Genomic DNA, 18,610 nt, shown 5'->3' with positions numbered 1-18,610 from the left:
TTATAAACTGTATATGGAGTTTAGAGTTATACACTAAAGAATTGCAGGATTACAAATATATGAAAAATAGAAAAGCTAAAATCCTAAGGCATCAATGGAATCTTGGATGTTTCACTTAGATGTATTAATCTTGGACTATATCTCATATTGAGTATTTGAGATGACTGTACGGTTCTCCTGAAAGGGGTGGGAAAAGTGTGCTTGTCTAGGAGTATCCATGTACCTTTAGCTGATGTTTTAATGATGTAAAAGGATCTGTTTTGCTGGTGAAATTGAAGGTGGGAAGACCAATATGTGAGCTTGTCACTTGGTTTTACTGCCTTGCCTGGCAATTTTGTCTGAGTGTCTAAAAACCTAAGTTGGAGCTTACTGAGTGTATTTTTCTAAATGCTGTAGAGTGCAAGTAGAAGGCAATCCCCAGCAAACTTCATGCAGTAATAGTTGCAACACCTGTGTCTTCACTTTGGAGGGATGACAGGCCCAGTGAGATGGCTTGACTATGTGAGGCTCAAAGTACTATGTTTAAGAAAAGCAGGGCTTAGTGTGCCTGGCCCTGTTACTGTCAGAGAGATGAAAAAGAGCATGGGACTGCATTCTGGTAGTCATGGACTCCAGAGTCCTTGCTGGGAGGCCTAAGACTGTGTGCTAAGGCTGAGCTTGTGTGTCAGTAGGTTTGTCTGTGATGGAGGCTGACAGTGCAGGCATACATGATAGGAATAGGAGAAATATCCTTGGGTTCTGAAAAATTTTGTTACCAAAAATAATTTCATGTTACTCTCATTGCTTATGTATTTTCATCTCGATGCCATAAGTTTCTCTTGGCAGTTTTTCTAACCTATAAATATTGCTTTATAATTCCACACTGATGGTTTTTTCCAACAAAAAATGTGCTTTTCAATAACTGAGTTTTTCTGCTGGGTACAGGAAACATTGTGACCATCCAAACAGTAAAACATTATTGTAGAATAATCTTACTTATTTATAAAATCACCTGAATTCTGGATTTGGCATTAAAAGAGGGGCGACAAGTAGTTTTACTCTGAGAACATAAAATGTGATTGAGTCTCCCTGTATTTCCAGGTACTGCCATTGGAAAACAGAATGAAGGACAGCACACGTTTCCCCCTGGCACTGAACATTGGGATGGCAATAGTCATGGCACTGTACATCTCACTGGCCACCCTGGGATATATGCGCTTTGGGGATGAAGTCAAAGGCAGCATAACTTTAAACCTGCCACAGGATAAGTGGTAAGTGCCTCTGTGATTTAAAAGCAGTAACCTAGAGGGCAGAAATGTTGGAAAGGTTGTCCCATACCTCAGTGCCATCAGGGTGCTAAGACTTTAAATGAAGCCACGATAGAGCTGTGGTCCTACCCAGTCGTTTCTTCTATATTAAAAGGACTTGTATATGGAGGGTGATCAATGATATTATAAATGCTGATCAATGATATTAAAGCATTCCATTTCTAGAAGGAGCTAGTTCCAGGAATGCTGAAGGAGGGAACGTGAAGTTTGCAGCAAGGTGTCATGCAGTTCTGCAATGAGCTAATTTTACCTTGGATATCCTGGTAATGTAGTGCCCTTTTTTAGTGTAATCACTGAGTTTAGCAGGTGAACAAATGGAATAGAAGACATCAAAGATGAATTGGTTTGTAGTTCAAGAGCAAGTCCATGCATAGTGTATATGATGACTTCCTATCAGGAGAATGAAGCTCATGTTTGCCAGTGTCTCAAGGACACTACAGTTTTTTATTTAGCTATTTTTTAACTGTTATGAGGGCTGCACATGTCATATGCTGAAGATGATTTCAGCTGCTGTATAGTTAGTTTTGTATCTGTCTGTGGATGGATGTACTCTAACTAATCTCTAATATAATTAATTTTTTAAATTTGTCTAATAGGCCTAAATTTAGGTATATCAGCAGTGCAAAAGTGCTAAAACTGAAAAGTATTTTAATGTTTTCATTCTGATCAAGTAATCAAGTATAAAACAGGTTATATACTTGCATCTGCTTCTTCAATGTCTGTTGTAGTAGCTTATTAAAGTAGTGAAATCTCAAATTATTGGAAAAAAACCCTGCTTTGATGAACTGAATGCTGACTTTTTTATTCTTTGAAAAAGAGGAGAACACATGTAAAGAATGTTCTTGATTTTTAAGTATTACTTTTTCACTTTATTTTCTTGCTTTTCATTCCTTGGAATCAACGTGAACTATGCATTTTTAATAGTGTTAAGAAGTTTTGTTTAATTGCCAGACTGATTCCAATGTTTAATACATGAGAGTATAAAAAACGTGTCTTGAAGGATGAATGATTTTTCATTGCTAGAACTTTCATCTATTTCTTACTGCTTGTTTGCTTTCTTTGTTTTTATACTGCTGTTGTAACAACTGAGATTTGGGCCTTAACCAACCTCCTTTCCTTCCTTTCCTTCCTTTCCTTCCTTTCCTTCCTTTCCTTCCTTTCCTTCCTTTCCTTCCTTTCCTTCCTTTCCTTCCTTTCCTTCCTTTCCTTCCTTTCCTTCCTTTCCTTCCTTTCCTTCCTTTCCTTCCTTTCCTTCCTTTCCTTCCTTTCCTTCCTTTCCTTCCTTTCCTTCCTTTCCTTCCTTTCCTTCCTTTCCTTCCTTTCCTTCCTTTCCTTCCTTTCCTTCCTTCCCGCCCTCCCTTCCTCCCTCCTTCCTTCACTCCTTCTTTTACTCCGTCCTCCCTCCCTCCCATACTGGTATTTGAGGATATTGCTTATCATATATATTTATATCCTTTCATTGTACATACACACACAAGAAATTTAGCAAGGGAGGGCAATCCCAAGCACAGGTACAGGCTGAGCAGAGAGTGGATTGAGACCAGCTCTGGGGAGAAAGTCTTGGGAGTGTGGGGGGATGAAGAGCTCATCACGACCTGGGAATGAGCATTCTCAGTCCAGAAAGCCAGTTGTGTCTGGGGCTGCATCCAAAGCAGCGTGGGCAGCTGGAACATGGAGGGGATTCTGCCCCTCTGCTCTGCTCTACTGAGACCTCACCAGCAGGGCTGCATCCAGCTTTGGGACTTCCAGCACAAGAAAGATGTTGACCTGTTGGAACAAGTCCAGAAGACAGCCTGAGATGATCAGAGAGCTGGAGCACCTCTCCTATGACAGGCTGAGAAAGCTGGGGGATTTTCAGCCTGGAGAAGAGAGGGCATTGGGAAGACCTTACAGCACCTTCCAGTACTTAAAGAAGGCTTGCAAGAAAACTGGAGAGGGACTTTTCAAAAGGGCATGTAGTGACAGGACAAGAGGGAATGCCCTTAAGGTAAAGGAGGCAAATTTTGATTATAAATTAAGAAAAAATCTGTAGTATGAGGGTGGTAAGGCACTGGAACAGGTTTCCCAGAGAGATTGTGGACTACCCGTCCCTGGAAGTGTTAAGGACCAAGCTGAAAGAGGTTTTGAGTAACCTGATCTAGTGAAAGGTACTACCCATGGCAGGAGAGTTGGAACTTGATGATCTTTGAGATTCCTTTCAACCCAAACCATTCTGTGATTCTCTGAAAAAAAAAGAAAAACAAAAAAAAACCCACCAGAAATCTGCAAGTGTTTACTGTATCTGTTCTGTGTGATGCAGCTGATAGGAAAAATACTCCTATTTCTAATAAAACATGTCAGTCCTTGTTGTTTATAAGATTAGTGAAAAAAACTTGTTTTAAATGGTAGCTTTGGGTTTATTTGTGCCTTAAGGAGAGGTGTTATTAAAAAACAGGGAGTGAGAGAAATGTGGAATAAGCTAAGGTTGCTACTCACTGTTGCTTTTTATTGTGCTCATGCAAGCAACAGAATGAACTTTATTCTGCATCCCTGCTGTCTAACAGAGCTGTTCACATACGAGTTTTCAAATAGCTCTTGGCTACAGTGCAGATGTGATGATGATGATCTTTGTGCTGATGGCTTTGCAGGCCTAATGCAAGGAAACAGATAATAAAAGAAATGGAAACTGATACTCTATAGGGTTGAAAATTGGCATTATAAGCGTAATAACCTCAAAGCTGCTCAGGGCACATATCCACAGTTAACAAAGTCATCTGTTTTTGTCTTACCCTGGAGAGTACCCCAGAGCACCAAACAAAATTAGGAGAAGCAGCTCAGTGGTGTGCTCAAGGATTTTGATGTATGATGCCCTTGCTGTGCAGGACTGTGGGTCTACCTGATACAGTACTGAGGGACAAGTGGTTGCAATTAACTGGGCTAGCAAAACAAATTTCCAGTGAACTGTAGGACAGTATTTTGCTATTTGGTCCTCACATAAAAAGCCAGTAAGCTGCCAGTTTGAACAAGAGAAATTGCAAGGAGCAGAGGAATTTTTTCATAAGAAGACAGTCAGGCAAAAGACCTGGAATGTATCTAGGCAGTGAGAATTGGCTTATTGTTTAATTCCAGCTGGACAATCTTTGTCTTAAAAACAAGCTTTTCCTGATAAAGAAAATGAAATAAAAATTCTGCTCCTTTCTGAGTTTTATTTGATGTCCTCACAGGTGAATTGACTAGAAGACGTGCACAGGCCCTAGACTAGTTAAGTTCTTAAGTTTAATTTTAATAGACGACTACTTGTATTAAAAACACCCCGTCTAGATTGGTGCTTTTGGATAATGACTTGATGCTGTTCTATTTTAGATGGTGTTTGGAAGTACAAATTGTCACTCAGCATAATTATTACTTAGAATATGTTGAAAATGGACTTAGTAGTTTTCAGTATTTGCAGATGTAAATTATAGCAAATTCTGCCTTAGAACTTGTTACTGTCCTTGGTTTGGGTCTCATAGATTCGTAAAATGGTTTGGGTTGGAGAGGACCTTTAAAGATCATCTGTTCTGATCCCTATGACATGAGCACAGAAATCTTTTATAAGATCAGGTTGCTCCAAGCTCCATCCAGCCTGGCTGTGAACACTTCCAAGGATGGGGCATCCATAGCTTCACTATCCTCATTGTAAAAAATTTCTTCTTTGTTCTCGTTTGGGTTCTTGTCTTCTTGAGGCTGAATATAAAGGTTCTTTCCACTATCTGTTATTTGTTAAGATACAAATGAGTCTTTGTGCAGCAGTTCCCTTACTGTGAATCCCAAAAGTTAACGACCATACAAACGTTGGTGTATTGAAGTTTGACAAGACTTCACATGGGCCTAGTTCAAACAAAGGCTTTGCATAATTATTGCTCTGTTTGGTCTAGCTGTGTTGTTCTGCAAGTTTTGTTGCTCTGCTTGCCAATGTTTCTAGCCTTAAAATTGGTATAATGAAATCTAAAATGACAAATTGAAAAGAGGCTTAGCACATATGAATGATTTATATTTTTATTAAAAGGTAGCCTAAGGAGTCATCTTGTTCTGATTGGAATATAATATTAAATTTCTAGTAAAATCATCTCAGTAATATAAAAAATATTTTTTAATTTGGAAAGTTTTAATCCTCATAGAGTTGTAAAAAAATAGTGTAATGGAGATGCTTACTGATCTTGTTTTTGAATATATTTTAGAAATTACTTTTGTAAAGGCTTGGGGTAGTCGGAAGCCTGAGGAGTAGAGGTGAATTCTGGGTATCTGGTCAGCTAAAATTTAACCAGCTAAAATCTATCTAAACTGCTGGAATAAGGACAGTCTTGCAGAGCTCTTTTTCCCCTCTAAATTTCTAAAAGCTGATGAGCAGTCAAAAAGATGTGTGTCACAAAAGCAGCAGCTTCTAAACTAGCTACACCATTATGTCAGCATGTAAATTGATGCAATAGTTTTTCTGTCCATTTGAATGTGCCTTTGGAGATTCCCTGAATCCCTGTACATTGTGTACAGTGATGGTCAAACCTTTGAAACAGATAATTTAAGACCTATTAATCAAAATGTATTTTTAGTTGAAACTTATTTTTCTTTTCTTCCTCATATCATAGAATCATAGAAAGTATGGTGGAAAAGAGCTGAGCTGTACAGATAAAATTTTTGCCATGCCGTGCCATTTAGCCATAGGATAAGGAGCCAAAAGCAGTTCTGGCTGCATTTTATTTACTAATGCAGATACAGACTGTGATATTCGAAGAGAGAATGCTTTAAGTGACCCCTGCCAGGCATTGAGAGATACAGAGATCAAGGTCCTATTTGTTCTTTCCCTACTCTTTCTGCTGTTTTTTATTTTCTTACTTATGCATGTCAGCTTTGCTTCAGTTGAACATCTTTTTAATGACTGAAGCCCTCACCCAAAATTTTTATAACATCCATAGAAAGGAAATCATACAAAGAGACTCAATTTCTGCCAGTTTTCTGCAAGTAACGACAAATGCTTGTAATTAATGCAGCATGAATTAAGCATATATCTAAACCTGTTGGAGGCATGGATAGCTCTTTGTCATTTTTTTCATCAGCCACAAATAAGAGTGGTAAGGATGTCTGCCCTTTATTGGAAGATTTACTCTAGCTGGCTTATCTTCTTCAATTTCTTGGGCAGTTAAAATATTATATTAATGTTTGCTGGAGGAAAAAATACTTTTTCATACATACATGTGTATCTCCTTAGGGCTGTTATCAAGCTAATTTTTTATGAAGAATTTTTAACTTACAAACTTACATGACTGTAAATGTTTTCAACAGGTTGTATCAGTCTGTAAAAATTCTGTACTCCTTTGGGATTTTTGTGACATACTCGATTCAGTTCTACGTCCCTGCTGAGATTCTCATTCCAGTTGTCACCTCCAGAGTGAGGCAGAAGTGGAAGTTACTCAGTGAGCTTGTGGCGAGAGCACTATTAGTCTGCTCAACCTGTAAGTATGTGCAGAACATCCATTTAAAAGCTTGTTTTTTACATTTTGCTGGGACCTGGTTATTTAAATATATTCTTTGTTGTTTATTTTTCTGGAGGCTAGCAAACCTAAAATTTTGTTTCAATACTTCACTACATTTTAACTTTTACAAATAAATGAAACTAATGTTGTATTTTTAACCACATTTGTTTTAGTAGGTATGACCAATTGTTTGACAACAATATCTTTTGCTGGTAATACCCTAAAGCTGCCAACTGAAAAATAAGCCTTTCTCAAATAAAATTTTTTAAGTGAGATACACATTGCTGAGATTTGTCAGCATTTATCTATGTGCTCTTCACTACATGCTTGTCATGGAGAAATCGTTTCTGTTTTGTTGATCTGAGGATTAAGCCTAGAGATGTGCTGGGTCTGTATCCATAAAGTACCATTGGCAAACATGGATGCATGGTCACGGAGTTCATGAAGTGCCACTTATTTTAGATGATAATGCTCCAAAGTGGTTTTGCATCTCTACCTTCACTGCCTGTTACTCCTGTTGTTTTCCTTGCTTGTCCCCTAATCTTCCCTCCTACTGTGTCCCTGCTTTCTCACAGCTGCTTGAGATGTGCTAGTAGGAGTCAGCAGAGCTGACATTGAATGGTGAGTGTGGTCTCACCCAGAAATCTATATTCCTGAAGAAAATGAACTGTGGGGGATGTTCAGCTTTGCCTTTACAGCTTCCAGCCAAAGTGCTCAATGACATAGCAACTTTTTCTTAAAGACATTATTAAAAACAACTGTTTCTAGTACAGAGCTGACTTCTTGGCTTGACTATTTATATTGAAATAAGCTGTTTATATCTTAAAAACAAACAAAACTGATAAATAAGCAAAAAAGTTAAACCTTGTGTTTTAGGGGAAAGTATTGATGAAAGAGAAGATACTAAGTTTATTGGCTCCATTCCCTTGATGAATGCAGTAGCTAGTATACTGGATAACACCTAAGGATCGTTGTAAAAGAAAACTTTAACATTCAGTGAGTCCTTCTTAAGGTCAAACCTGTTGAGAAAAACAGTTTAATGTCAGTGCAATTTAATTACTACAGTAAGCAAGGGGAAATACCATCAATCTAATAACTTGCAGCTCTGAAAACACATCTGCCTTGTGAAACTAACAAAATAAAAAGAAAACCCAAACTTTTCTCGAATGATGAAGTACATATCTCCTGAAGCATCTTATAGCCTGTGTTCTACTTCAGGTGATCAAGGCATTAAGATTTTAAGATTGAGGATAGATGAGTAGCTCTTGTAATACTTGAGAGACATCTAGATGAAAAATCTTCAAGGTTCAAAACACTTCTTAGTGTCTCTCCAGGACACTAAAAGGTCACCAGTTAGATCTCCAGTCCTAACCACGCCTTGCTGTCATGAGGCCCTCGACTTCTACTCAATCTCTGTTGCCCTTTATGTGCCCCTTATCACCTGCCCTGGTAATGATATTGCAATAGCTTTGAAAAGCTAAAAGTGTTGTATATCCAAACTACTGCTTACAGCCAAAGACTTCAAGGATTTATAGGTGTAAGATAGTTCCATGTATGTGTCTGATGAGAAGAGTCGGTGGTGAACAGGCTTAAAGACACATTTCTCTGATTGTCTTTGGAAAATTTTAAATGACTTCATAATATTCAGACATAGGTTTTTTTCCTTAATTTTATCATTACCTTTTGTAATTTCTGGGTAGTCCGAAAAGGGAAAACTGGGAAACAATGTCCAAGAAAAGAAAGTAGAAAAAGAAAGAAAATTGGCTATATATGTGAAAAGATACATATATACAAAAGATATAGCTATATATATAAAGATGTAGCATTAGAATGCTCTGCCTTTATGTCTTTGAAAAAAATATGTATAGTAAAATTGTACCTAGTGTATGCCATTGTATCTTACCTGTGATATGAATGTCTAAAATGGAGCTGCTGAAGTGTTATGGATGTTACTAGGATATTTGAGGATATTAAATTGTTTGCTGCAAGGCACAAAAAAGTAACCTTAAAAGTTTGCTCTTAAAGGTTTTATATTTGCCAAACTGTTATGTGATGTGTTGTATTAACCTAATGGCATTTCAGGTTTTTCTCAAGTGGTTTCTACAACTGTATGCATGCAGTAGCTGTAATACTTTTTCACCAACAATTGTGTAAGCTCCCATGCTTACATTAATCTTCATTTTTTGTTGAAGCACTGGTTTTAAACAGAATTAATTTAAATAGCATCACTTTTCACTTATCTGCACTTTGTCCAACTGCAGAACATGGTTCCTAAAATGATTCAGAAAGTGTTTCTTTAATAGAAAGTAAAAATCCAAAGCATTTAAATTGAATTTTAGAAATTAAATGGTTTTGATATCAGTGACGGAGTATGTTGTAATGTCTGGACCATTCAGAGGTCATACACTGATTAAAGGGAATCTGCTTGCTTGAAAATAGTTCTTGAGAAGAGGAACTTCAGCTGTGTGCAAGTAGCACATTAGCTTTTTAAGAGAAGACATGAAAAATCACTTATTACTAATTCTTGGGGCTTTTGCATTACTCAATAATTATGTCATTGTTTTATTGTTGGGGTATATGAGAAACTTCTTTTGGAAGAAGCAGACACAGGAGTCTTTTTTTTTTTTTTTTTTTTTTGGTCATTTTTTCTGGTCTGATAAGGTTTGTTTTAAGTAAGGACTTAACAACTGACTGGGGATCTAACACACACCCAAAAGCCATCTGTGTTGCTTAGGGCTTTTCATTACTTACTTGCTCACTTTTGGACACTCAGCATTGCAGGAGAATGATCACAAGAATCTTTTGCATTTTTAGATTTCCATGTTCTGCTTCCTCTGCTTTTTTCTATTTCTTTTGCAAGAGACAAACATCTCTTCATCTTTGTTTGGATTTCACTGTAGATGCTGTAGCAAGTAGGAAGATACCACCATACTTCGAAAATCCTGACATAAACCATTATTTTACAACCTAGGGGAGCACCTGGTGTGCTGCTTGGAGGGGTGAGCTAAGCTTGTGCTAAAAGTCCAGCCTAGAGCTGGAGACTGGATTTGGTGGATGCTGAAAGCAGGTGGGAACTGGATGTCTAGCTAGCTCGGCAGAAATAGGATTAAAAGTTGGACTGATCATCACTGTGGTGGGCTAAGTTAGAAACTGGAAACACAGGAAAATAGAAAGAATAGGACAAGAGTCCCCATGGGATTTGGAAAATGCTAGAAGAGATATGCAGGTAGGTGTTTTGTGTGGGTACTGCTTTGATATTTGTGGTATTTGAATGTAAGATAACCTCAGTGCTTTGAAACATTTGTCAGGGTGAAAGTTTTATAATGTTGAAAGTATTTACCCCAGTTTTACATATTTAAAACACATGTCACAAATATGGTTAGGATCTGTGTTTGCAGCATCTACTTGGGTAAAGGTTGAGCATCATGCCCAAGGTTCAGCTCTTAGCCAAGCCTTTTGCATGATAGGATTGTATGTCCAGCACATTGGAATTAATTGTTAAAGTGTGAAGCTTTTTTAGTCTGCTTCTGAAGGAACTGGACCATGCTGGATGAATTTTTAGAAGATCATTTAATACTTTTATGTAGAAAGGTATAAGTTTTGTCTTTCTAGAGGTCAGCTTGTCTCGGAGAGCAAGAAAAAAACCCTTTTTACTCAAATCAGTTCTGTTATGCCCATTGCTTGAAATAAACTGCTGTTTCATCATGAGTGTGCTTTGGTCTCTTGCTTACTTGGTGCTGAGATCATGGTGATTCTGGGAGGGGAAAATTTGGAGACATTTTGTTCATCTTAAGCAATTAATCCCTCCTGTATTAAAAGTTTCAAAATATGCTGAGAACTTGGAGATTGAGAGATGATCTGCTAAGCTTTAGCCAGTGTTGATGCTAAAAAGCATCAGACATATTCACTTCTGATGCCTCACAGTAGGAATTGTGGTAAAAAATTTAGGATGGGGCAAGACTTAGAATGAAGTTTCCACTGGAATGAAAATGTAAATATCTCACTGTCTAGCAAAGACCTCTTCATATCTTCTGGCTGAAAGGCTGAAGGTCACTGGAATTAAATTTACTTGCTGGATGTGTTGGAAGAAGTATGGGGGGAAAAAAAAGTAGTATTGAGAAAATATTTTATCTGAAAAGGTGGCAGTAAATCCATTAAGTAAGGGAATAAAATACAAAGAAACAATTCTAGCATTACTTCAATTTTTAAAGAATAAGTTGTGTTTGATTTATTAAAGATAGTAGTGAAAGAGTATTTTTTTTTTTTGTGAATTGGTAAGAGCTGCTGAAGAATATCAGCAAATATAATGGAGAAAACTGGAGCTGAGCATTAATAGTATCTTTCATCCACACAAGAAGTTTAGAATATTATTCTTTTAATAGCTTAATTTAGGGCTATGTTCCTGCAGCCACGGTTTTCCTGTTAAAAGGTAAATTAAGAAATGCTGCATTTGCATGTGGATGTGGAGATATCACTTGAATTGTCAGCTGTTTTGATTATTACCTTGAAATGAAAGAAATTTAATTGAAGGGCTGATCCAGCTGAGCATGAACAGAGTTGTTACTGAGCTGCTTGCCAGCAAGTCTGAGCTTAGTGTGTAATTTCACCAAGAGGAGAATAAATGCATTATTCAGTTGAGCTTATCAGTTACGTTTTCTGAATATTTCTCTATTTGAACTATACCAGGTTTTAGGAAAGAACAGTTCTTCATACTAAACAGTTGGACACAAGATAAAATTATGTTTACCAGATGTCTTACACTGTTTATTGACATTGTGCCAATAAAATACTTGCTTAGAGTAGCTGCAGGAGAGGTAACATGAAGGAGTTTTAAGATCTAATAATGCATACTCTTAGGATAAAGTAATAATCATTTATATAGAAGAGGCTTATGTATCAGTTATTAGACACAGATTTTTCTTTTAATAAGAGTTTGTTAATTTCAGAGAGTAATATGAATAACAGAAAAGTGGAATAGTTAAATTAGTGATTTAGGAAAATTCCAGATGGGATATAAAATATTTGTGTGGACTGCTAACAGGTCCATCAAAGTGGGCTTTAACATAAAATAATTGTTTATGAATTGTCAAAGGAATAAAATTAAATATTTGATTAATTCAGTTAATTTTTCCCCACTGTGTATTGGGGTTTTATCTGGAGCTCTTTTTGGATGTGGGGAGCTGTGAGCATAATTCTTGCTTTCGGGTAGAAGATCTTGTATTGTGATTTTAAGTTGAGAGATGATCATTGGGTGTTTTTTTGACGTATGCTTGGGCATGAGAAATAAATATGTGAAATGAGACTTTTTCAACCTTTTTGAGTATCTTTGCAAGAAGAATAAATCTCTTAATTTCAGGGTTAATACATCCTGACTATGAGTCCTTTCTATTGATGCGCTGTTACTAATTGTCTTATGAGTTGCTGTTGGTGTAGGCATCAATTTATGGAAGTATAGTAACTTACGTTCTTTTTAACAGTGCAAACATTAAAATCTTTTTTTACTCAACTTTAATATGTGGATACCAGATATCTGTGGTTTACGATTAATGGGTAAATGTTGCAGTTAATTTGAATAAACGATAGAAATATTTCTTATTGCTTATTGTTCTACAGACATTAATGTCTAATTACATTTTCCACATAGAGCCATAGGGACTCCCAGAATGGTCTAATGTTAGTATTCATCATTGCAAAATTTTATATTTTAAAAGCCACATATAGTAACTTCAGGTTGTACAGTAAATTCCTGAAAAGCTAAAACAAGTCCTGCTTTATCTGTTTGGGGCTTTTTTTATTATTTTGGTGTATGTTGTACTTCTTCTGTTCAGGTGTTAGGATTCTGAATGAATTTTGATTTTGTACTTCAGGTTTTGGTGTACAGTTCTTTTCCAAAAATATTTTATGGGAAAGAAAAGTATGAGCTTGAATATTGAGCAATTGATATATTCAAGAACTGTCTGGACACAATCCTGTGCCATGTGCTTTGGGATGGTCCTGCTTGAGCGGGGAGGTTGGACCAGATGACCTACTGTGGTCCTTTCCAACCATACTCATTCTGTGACTCTGTGATTCTATGATTTGTGATTGAGGGGAAAAATGGAAAATTTTGAAAGATTTGTAATAAGAAAATTAAAAAATAATTTAGGGCTTATCATGAAATTTGATTGATTTTTGTTCTGCAACATTTGTTCCATAATTTGCAAAACAAATGAAGAACAAATAATTTAGCAATTTATTAATGTATTCTGAAGCAGTTAATCATATTCTAGAGCAATAATTATTTTAATTCTTAAATCATTTGCATTAACTTTTTAATTATTAATTTAAAAAAAAACAATTTATGATTCCTTTTTGAAGTCTCCTTTGTAAATTGTATTCACTTATGGTGAAGTGCAAGTAGAAGATTCCCATACTATTACAGTATAAACTGACTTGTCAGTTGCTGCTCTGGAGATTTGAGGTCATGCCTGGCATAAGTTGCAAAGTTCATGCATTAAGTCTTGTCTTATTTAGCATGGAGTACTCTATTGTCTGCACCTCTACAGCTGCAGTGGTTATCCAAGCTAGACTCCTTGGATGCAAGAGAGAAGCAAGTACTTGGAAGGGTACAATTTGTCTGATCTGGTTTACATTTTTGCTTCTGGGCAAGCTGAATGGGACCACCGAAGTGCTTATTCCCTTCTTTGGCATATTTGAAGGAATATAGGTGAGAAATATATCCAGCATTTGGTATGATGAATTCTTCTCAGGAAGAGTGAGAAGTGATGCTGAATATCATGCTCAGTTGCCTGCAGTTAAATCCCATTTTCCCGTTCTAACAATAATTTTAAAACTAGTCAAGCCTGCTTTTATTTTTTAGTTCCATCTGTGTGCTTACAAATATACGGAAGTGGTGACGTGAAAATTATTTGTCCAAATAACAGAAATATATATATATTCTCTAGCTCATAGAAATTGAAGTTTATTTGTAATATTTCAATAATTCATGAATTTGTGTTTCTCCATTATTTTAGCCCATTATATTTCTATGCATGAACTGACTTAGAAGAGAAGGTCATTTATCAGGTTTCTTCTTAAATGTCATACACAAGCCAGTGATTTTCTGTCATGCTTATTGAGTGGAGCAGCTATTTTTGTATGTACCCATTATGCATTTTACATCTATTCCGTACTTCACAGACTTGAAATTTCCTTTAAGATCCAGAGTTTCCTAAGGGGAAAGTAAAGGATTCAGCAGATGGAAAAACATCAGTTTTCTTAGTGCATGGTTAAGAGGAAACAGATAACAGTGCTTGGTATTTTAAAAATCTTCCCTTTTTTTCCCCAGGATATTGGTATATGTCTTCCTTCCTCCCTTTTGATGTGCAACAACACAGAATTGAAAAGTATGTTGAGTTCATGGACATACCAAAAGTAATAATAACACGTAGTACTTTGCTTAGTTGGTTAATTTTAATTGAGTAGTGTTGAATATTAATCTGTACATTTTCACTTGATAGGGGCCCTCAGTGTAGATATTGTGGCAATAAGAAACATTAATTTACTGATACAGAAAGTTTAAGGAACCTGTAGCACTTTTTAATACTTTTGTTTTCAACATCTTGTTCAAAGATTCAGTAGTTTGTGCCTTCCTGTGGTATCCTGCAAACCTTATTCTATCTAGATTTTTTTTTAAACCTGGAAATTTTCGTAGAGCTGACTTGCACTGTGGCCTCAGACCTTTGTCCTGGCACAAACAGAAAAACTGTTTTCTAGAGTTTAGGGGATGAGGGGAGAAAGAGGTGTACTTTTACAATATATTTTTATGATATGTGAGTCAAATTAACATCTTACTGCTTACAAATGTAGAATATCTTCTCTCTTATCTTTGGTTTTCTTTATCCCACCATAGTACATAATTCCATATTCTTTATCATGCTAGCTCTAGCATTCACTCAGAAAAGAGCAGATTGGCTTCACTGTTCTCTGTTTAATTATTTTGTGTATTTTTTCCTTCAGCAAGCAATGAAACATACGGTGTTTTGACTTGCAGTGATGCTCACTGATAAAACTCTTCTGTTGTCACAATAATGTTTGTTGATGTAAAAAATTCTATGTCTTATTCTTTGAGGTTGAATGATGTTCTTATTTAACATGTGGTGTTGTGGTAAGGTTATCACAACTATAGTTCTTCCTTCAGTAAAAGATACCTTGAATCGTGTTGTTGTCCTACTAAACTGGTGTGAACCTCCTTACTGAAGACTCCTTGTTTCAAAGTCAGATCTCCAAAGGAATTAGGTTTATACAATTATTCCATCAACATCTCCCCCCACAACTGGCTCTGTCTTTGCTGGAGAAAGATCAGATGCCATGCTTTTGTTCCTGCTGCTTTTTTATTCCCCTCACTAGTACCTCACCATAATCTTGCTGGTTGCATTTTCTATGCCCTTTCAGATTTCGACCTCCCATTTCTGCTCTTTTTGTAAAGCCTCTCACTCTCGTGTTTTGTTACTATTATCATTATAATATTATGTTATTATTTGCTATATTGCATTACTTATTCAGTAACCATAAACTTTATATTTTCTAACTTTTCTGCATTTATTTTTCCATTTTTATTTCTATGCCTTTCCCTTTATTTTATGTTTTAATGGTTGGACATAATTCATCTGTGATAGCAGACAAGAAGCCACAGGATTATTAGTATAAATGCATCAAATGAGCCATTATTATTATGTGACAAGTAATCAACTTGACACGTTGTATTCCAGATCTAAAGTCTTAAGTGGTGAAGGAAGCTTTTATGTGGTTTATGCAATTATGTGGTTTATGTTTACTTTAATTATCCCTATTTGATAGCTACACTATATATCTTGCTGGAAGGCAAAATTATTGCAAATGCTTGCTGCAAAGTGCACCACTGAGAATATGGAAGGAATTTAATTTTAAGACCTGGTACTTAAGCATATAGACTAGACTAGAATAATTTACTGTTCAGTTAAATGTACATTCTAAGTGTATGTGGAGTGTGATTTAACATTTTGATCCTCTTTCAAGGTGGCCATCTAGAAGTTACTTACTTTGTGGAAGTGTCCAGTAGAATTAGGATGCAGCTCAGAGACATGAATGAGTTTTGATTTCAGAAGCACAGATTCTAGATTTATTACTTTTAGGAAAAAGGGGTAGTAATTTTGGACTTCACTGCATTGATTAGAGTCCTGTCTGTTCAGTTAGCTAATTTTTAACAAATTCGAAATAATGTTTAATGTGCGGGAAAGAAATTGAAATGCAGCTAGCTGAGGTTAAGGAAAGGTTAAAGTATCATGAATGAAAACTAAAATTATTCATTTTTGTAGCTCTGTTGAGCTGGATATCTAAGATATAATTCTTATTCATCTTTGTACCAAATAAACTGTGGAGCAGTGATAAAGTAACCTGCCTTCTGAGGATATGAAAGTCTGCTGCGGAATTAGGAGAAACTATTAATTACTTGGCAGTGTTAACATTTATTCAGTAGGAGAAAAGTAACCAGAATCCTTTATGTTTTGAGTTATTCCAGGTACATTTCTATGAGTCACTGTTTTAGAAACTACTCTATAACTTTTTTTAATTGCTGAAAGGAACTACTGTCCCATGTAGCTCTGATGGTACCTGAAGTGTTGGGTATATCTGTCTTGATTGTAAAGATGAATCCAGAAGCTCACTATCCATGCTCTTTAATGTGTGTATTTAAAATATGCTCTTTTCTGTGTTGCATTTATCAAGCTGGAGCTTTTAGGTACCATTCTTTTGTTTGCTGGTTTTGAGGATCCTTTCTTACACATATTTTGTTCCATATGTTAATACAAGGGGGTCATAATAAAGTTGCAGTTGATGTACTCTTTCATAAACTTAAAAGACTGATGTTAGGAGGCATTTTCTAATACTTCATGTTTAAGATAATTTTTTTTATACCCAGTATAAAAGAATGCTAGCATTCATACAATCTCTTTCACATTTGTTTAGTTTAGAAGGGACCTTAAGGGTCATTCAGTTCCAACCTCCCAGTAATGAGCAGGGATACCTTACGCTAGACCAGGTTGCTCAAAGCTGTGTCCAGCCTGACCTTGAACACTTCCAGAGATGAGGCATTCACAACTTCTCTGGGCAACTTCTTCCACTACTTCACTATGCTCTTGAAGAATTTCTTCCTAATATCTGATCTAAATTTACCTGTTTTAGTTGAAAACCATTTCCACTTGTTCTGTCACTCCAGACACTTGAGCAAAGTGCCTGACCAGCTTTCTTGTAAGCCCTTTTTAGGTACTGGAAGGTGCTATATCTCTCTTCTCTTATCCATCAAGGGGAAAGTAATTTAAATTGTGCTTACGATAGTGCTGGGCTTAGAAGTACACATTAAAATTTGGGAAGGTATCTTGGTCTCAGTGTCCAGAGATTTCTGAAGCCATGAACTCAGTTTCCACTGGTAACCAAAAGGACAGTGAAATTGACAGAAAGCAAGACAAAGGGCATCATTTTGCTGCCATATAATCTTGTATTTTGGCAAGGACTCATCCTGGGGTGAGAGAGAGTATGTGGAGAAAAAGAAATGTTTTTTGACTTCAGCCCACGTTCAGCTCTGGGGGAGTCAGTTTTTTATTAACACATGCTGATAAATATATATGTCTTTAAAAGCTATTCCTTGCCAAAAGAAAAAAAAATCTGATCGTTCCTTGCAAAAAATAAATAATACAGTAGCTATTTTCCCGTGTTACTCTTACAATTTTCATTGTCAATTATCAGAGGAGTAAGAAGATAACTTATTATTTTCATTTACTTTTTAATCTATGCATAGCTGTTGTGTTTTGTTTTTTCATCAGTAGTTGGTTGAACACCAAGGCAAAGAACAACTTAGTTATTAAATGGTGCATATGCATAACATAGAGTGCTCTGCTCTTGCCATGAGGGAGCTGGAATGACAATCACAATAAAAATAAACACACATATTGTTGTGAGCAATTGTTTTAGCTCAAATAACTGTCATTCTATATAACATAAAATTACAGGGGATAAGCAAAATAGAAATAATGGCTATGATTAAATACAAAAAAAGTGCTTGACAGCAAAATACAAGACAAGAATACAGTTGTACTGATTCAGTTACCAAAGTGCAGGGTAACATTTTAAATTCACCAGAGACAATCAGTCTTCAACTAGTTTGCAACAAAGGACTGTGTATAATAAAAACCATGAGAAATTTTCTCAAAAGGATCTTGGATCCTGTGGTTCTTGATTTTCTAACTTAAATCTAAAAGCCATGAACGTAGAGCAAGTTCATGAAACAAGTTCAAAATCAATTCTCAGTGCTGAACATTGCCCCTCTCACTTGCCAACACATGGAACATAATAACAAGTTAGATCCTTTAGACAGTCAAGGTTTCATTTCTACTTGTTACTGAAGGTTATTTCTTAGATAAAAGGGAACAAAGAGACATTATGGTTAACTTTTTTTTGTAACTTATTTGTTCAGCTCTGTCACATGGAAGAGCTACACTTTGCAAATGAAGATCATAGAAAAACTGGTATGGTTATTTCCAGAATAGTTCATCTAAAGCTGGTTTTCTGTGTGTTGTGTTTGCAAACACTAGACATGCTGAACCTCCTTTGAAGCTTAAGAGAAGATTAGAGAAGAAGTTTCAATGTAGGATGTCATTAATATTTGCTGTTCTGTGTTGTGGAAAGGCTTAGCATTTCCATAAAGCTGCCTGCTGGTTTATGTACAGCTATAAAGTTATCCCACAAGCTGAGAATCAAAATATTTTTTTCTAGTAATATCACAGAAAAAAACATTGCAAA

The 18,610-nt window shown here is 36.1% G+C and overlaps 1 protein-coding gene across 1 annotated transcript in view; it reads left to right on the top strand.

The window, feature by feature from the left end:
- Positions 1-18,610, top strand: part of SLC36A4 (solute carrier family 36 member 4) — an 88,387-nt gene that overhangs the window by 35,683 nt on the left and 34,094 nt on the right. The window contains 2 exon segments of the mRNA XM_030269316.4: positions 1,081-1,250; positions 6,606-6,775. Coding sequence (XP_030125176.4) covers positions 1,081-1,250; positions 6,606-6,775 — 340 coding nt within the window.

This window comes from Taeniopygia guttata, chromosome 1, assembly GCF_048771995.1.
Source record: "Taeniopygia guttata chromosome 1, bTaeGut7.mat, whole genome shotgun sequence".
Classification (NCBI taxonomy): Eukaryota; Metazoa; Chordata; class Aves; order Passeriformes; family Estrildidae; genus Taeniopygia; species Taeniopygia guttata.
The sequence above is the reverse complement of the archived record's forward strand: the minus strand, read 5'-3'. Positions and strand labels throughout refer to the sequence as shown.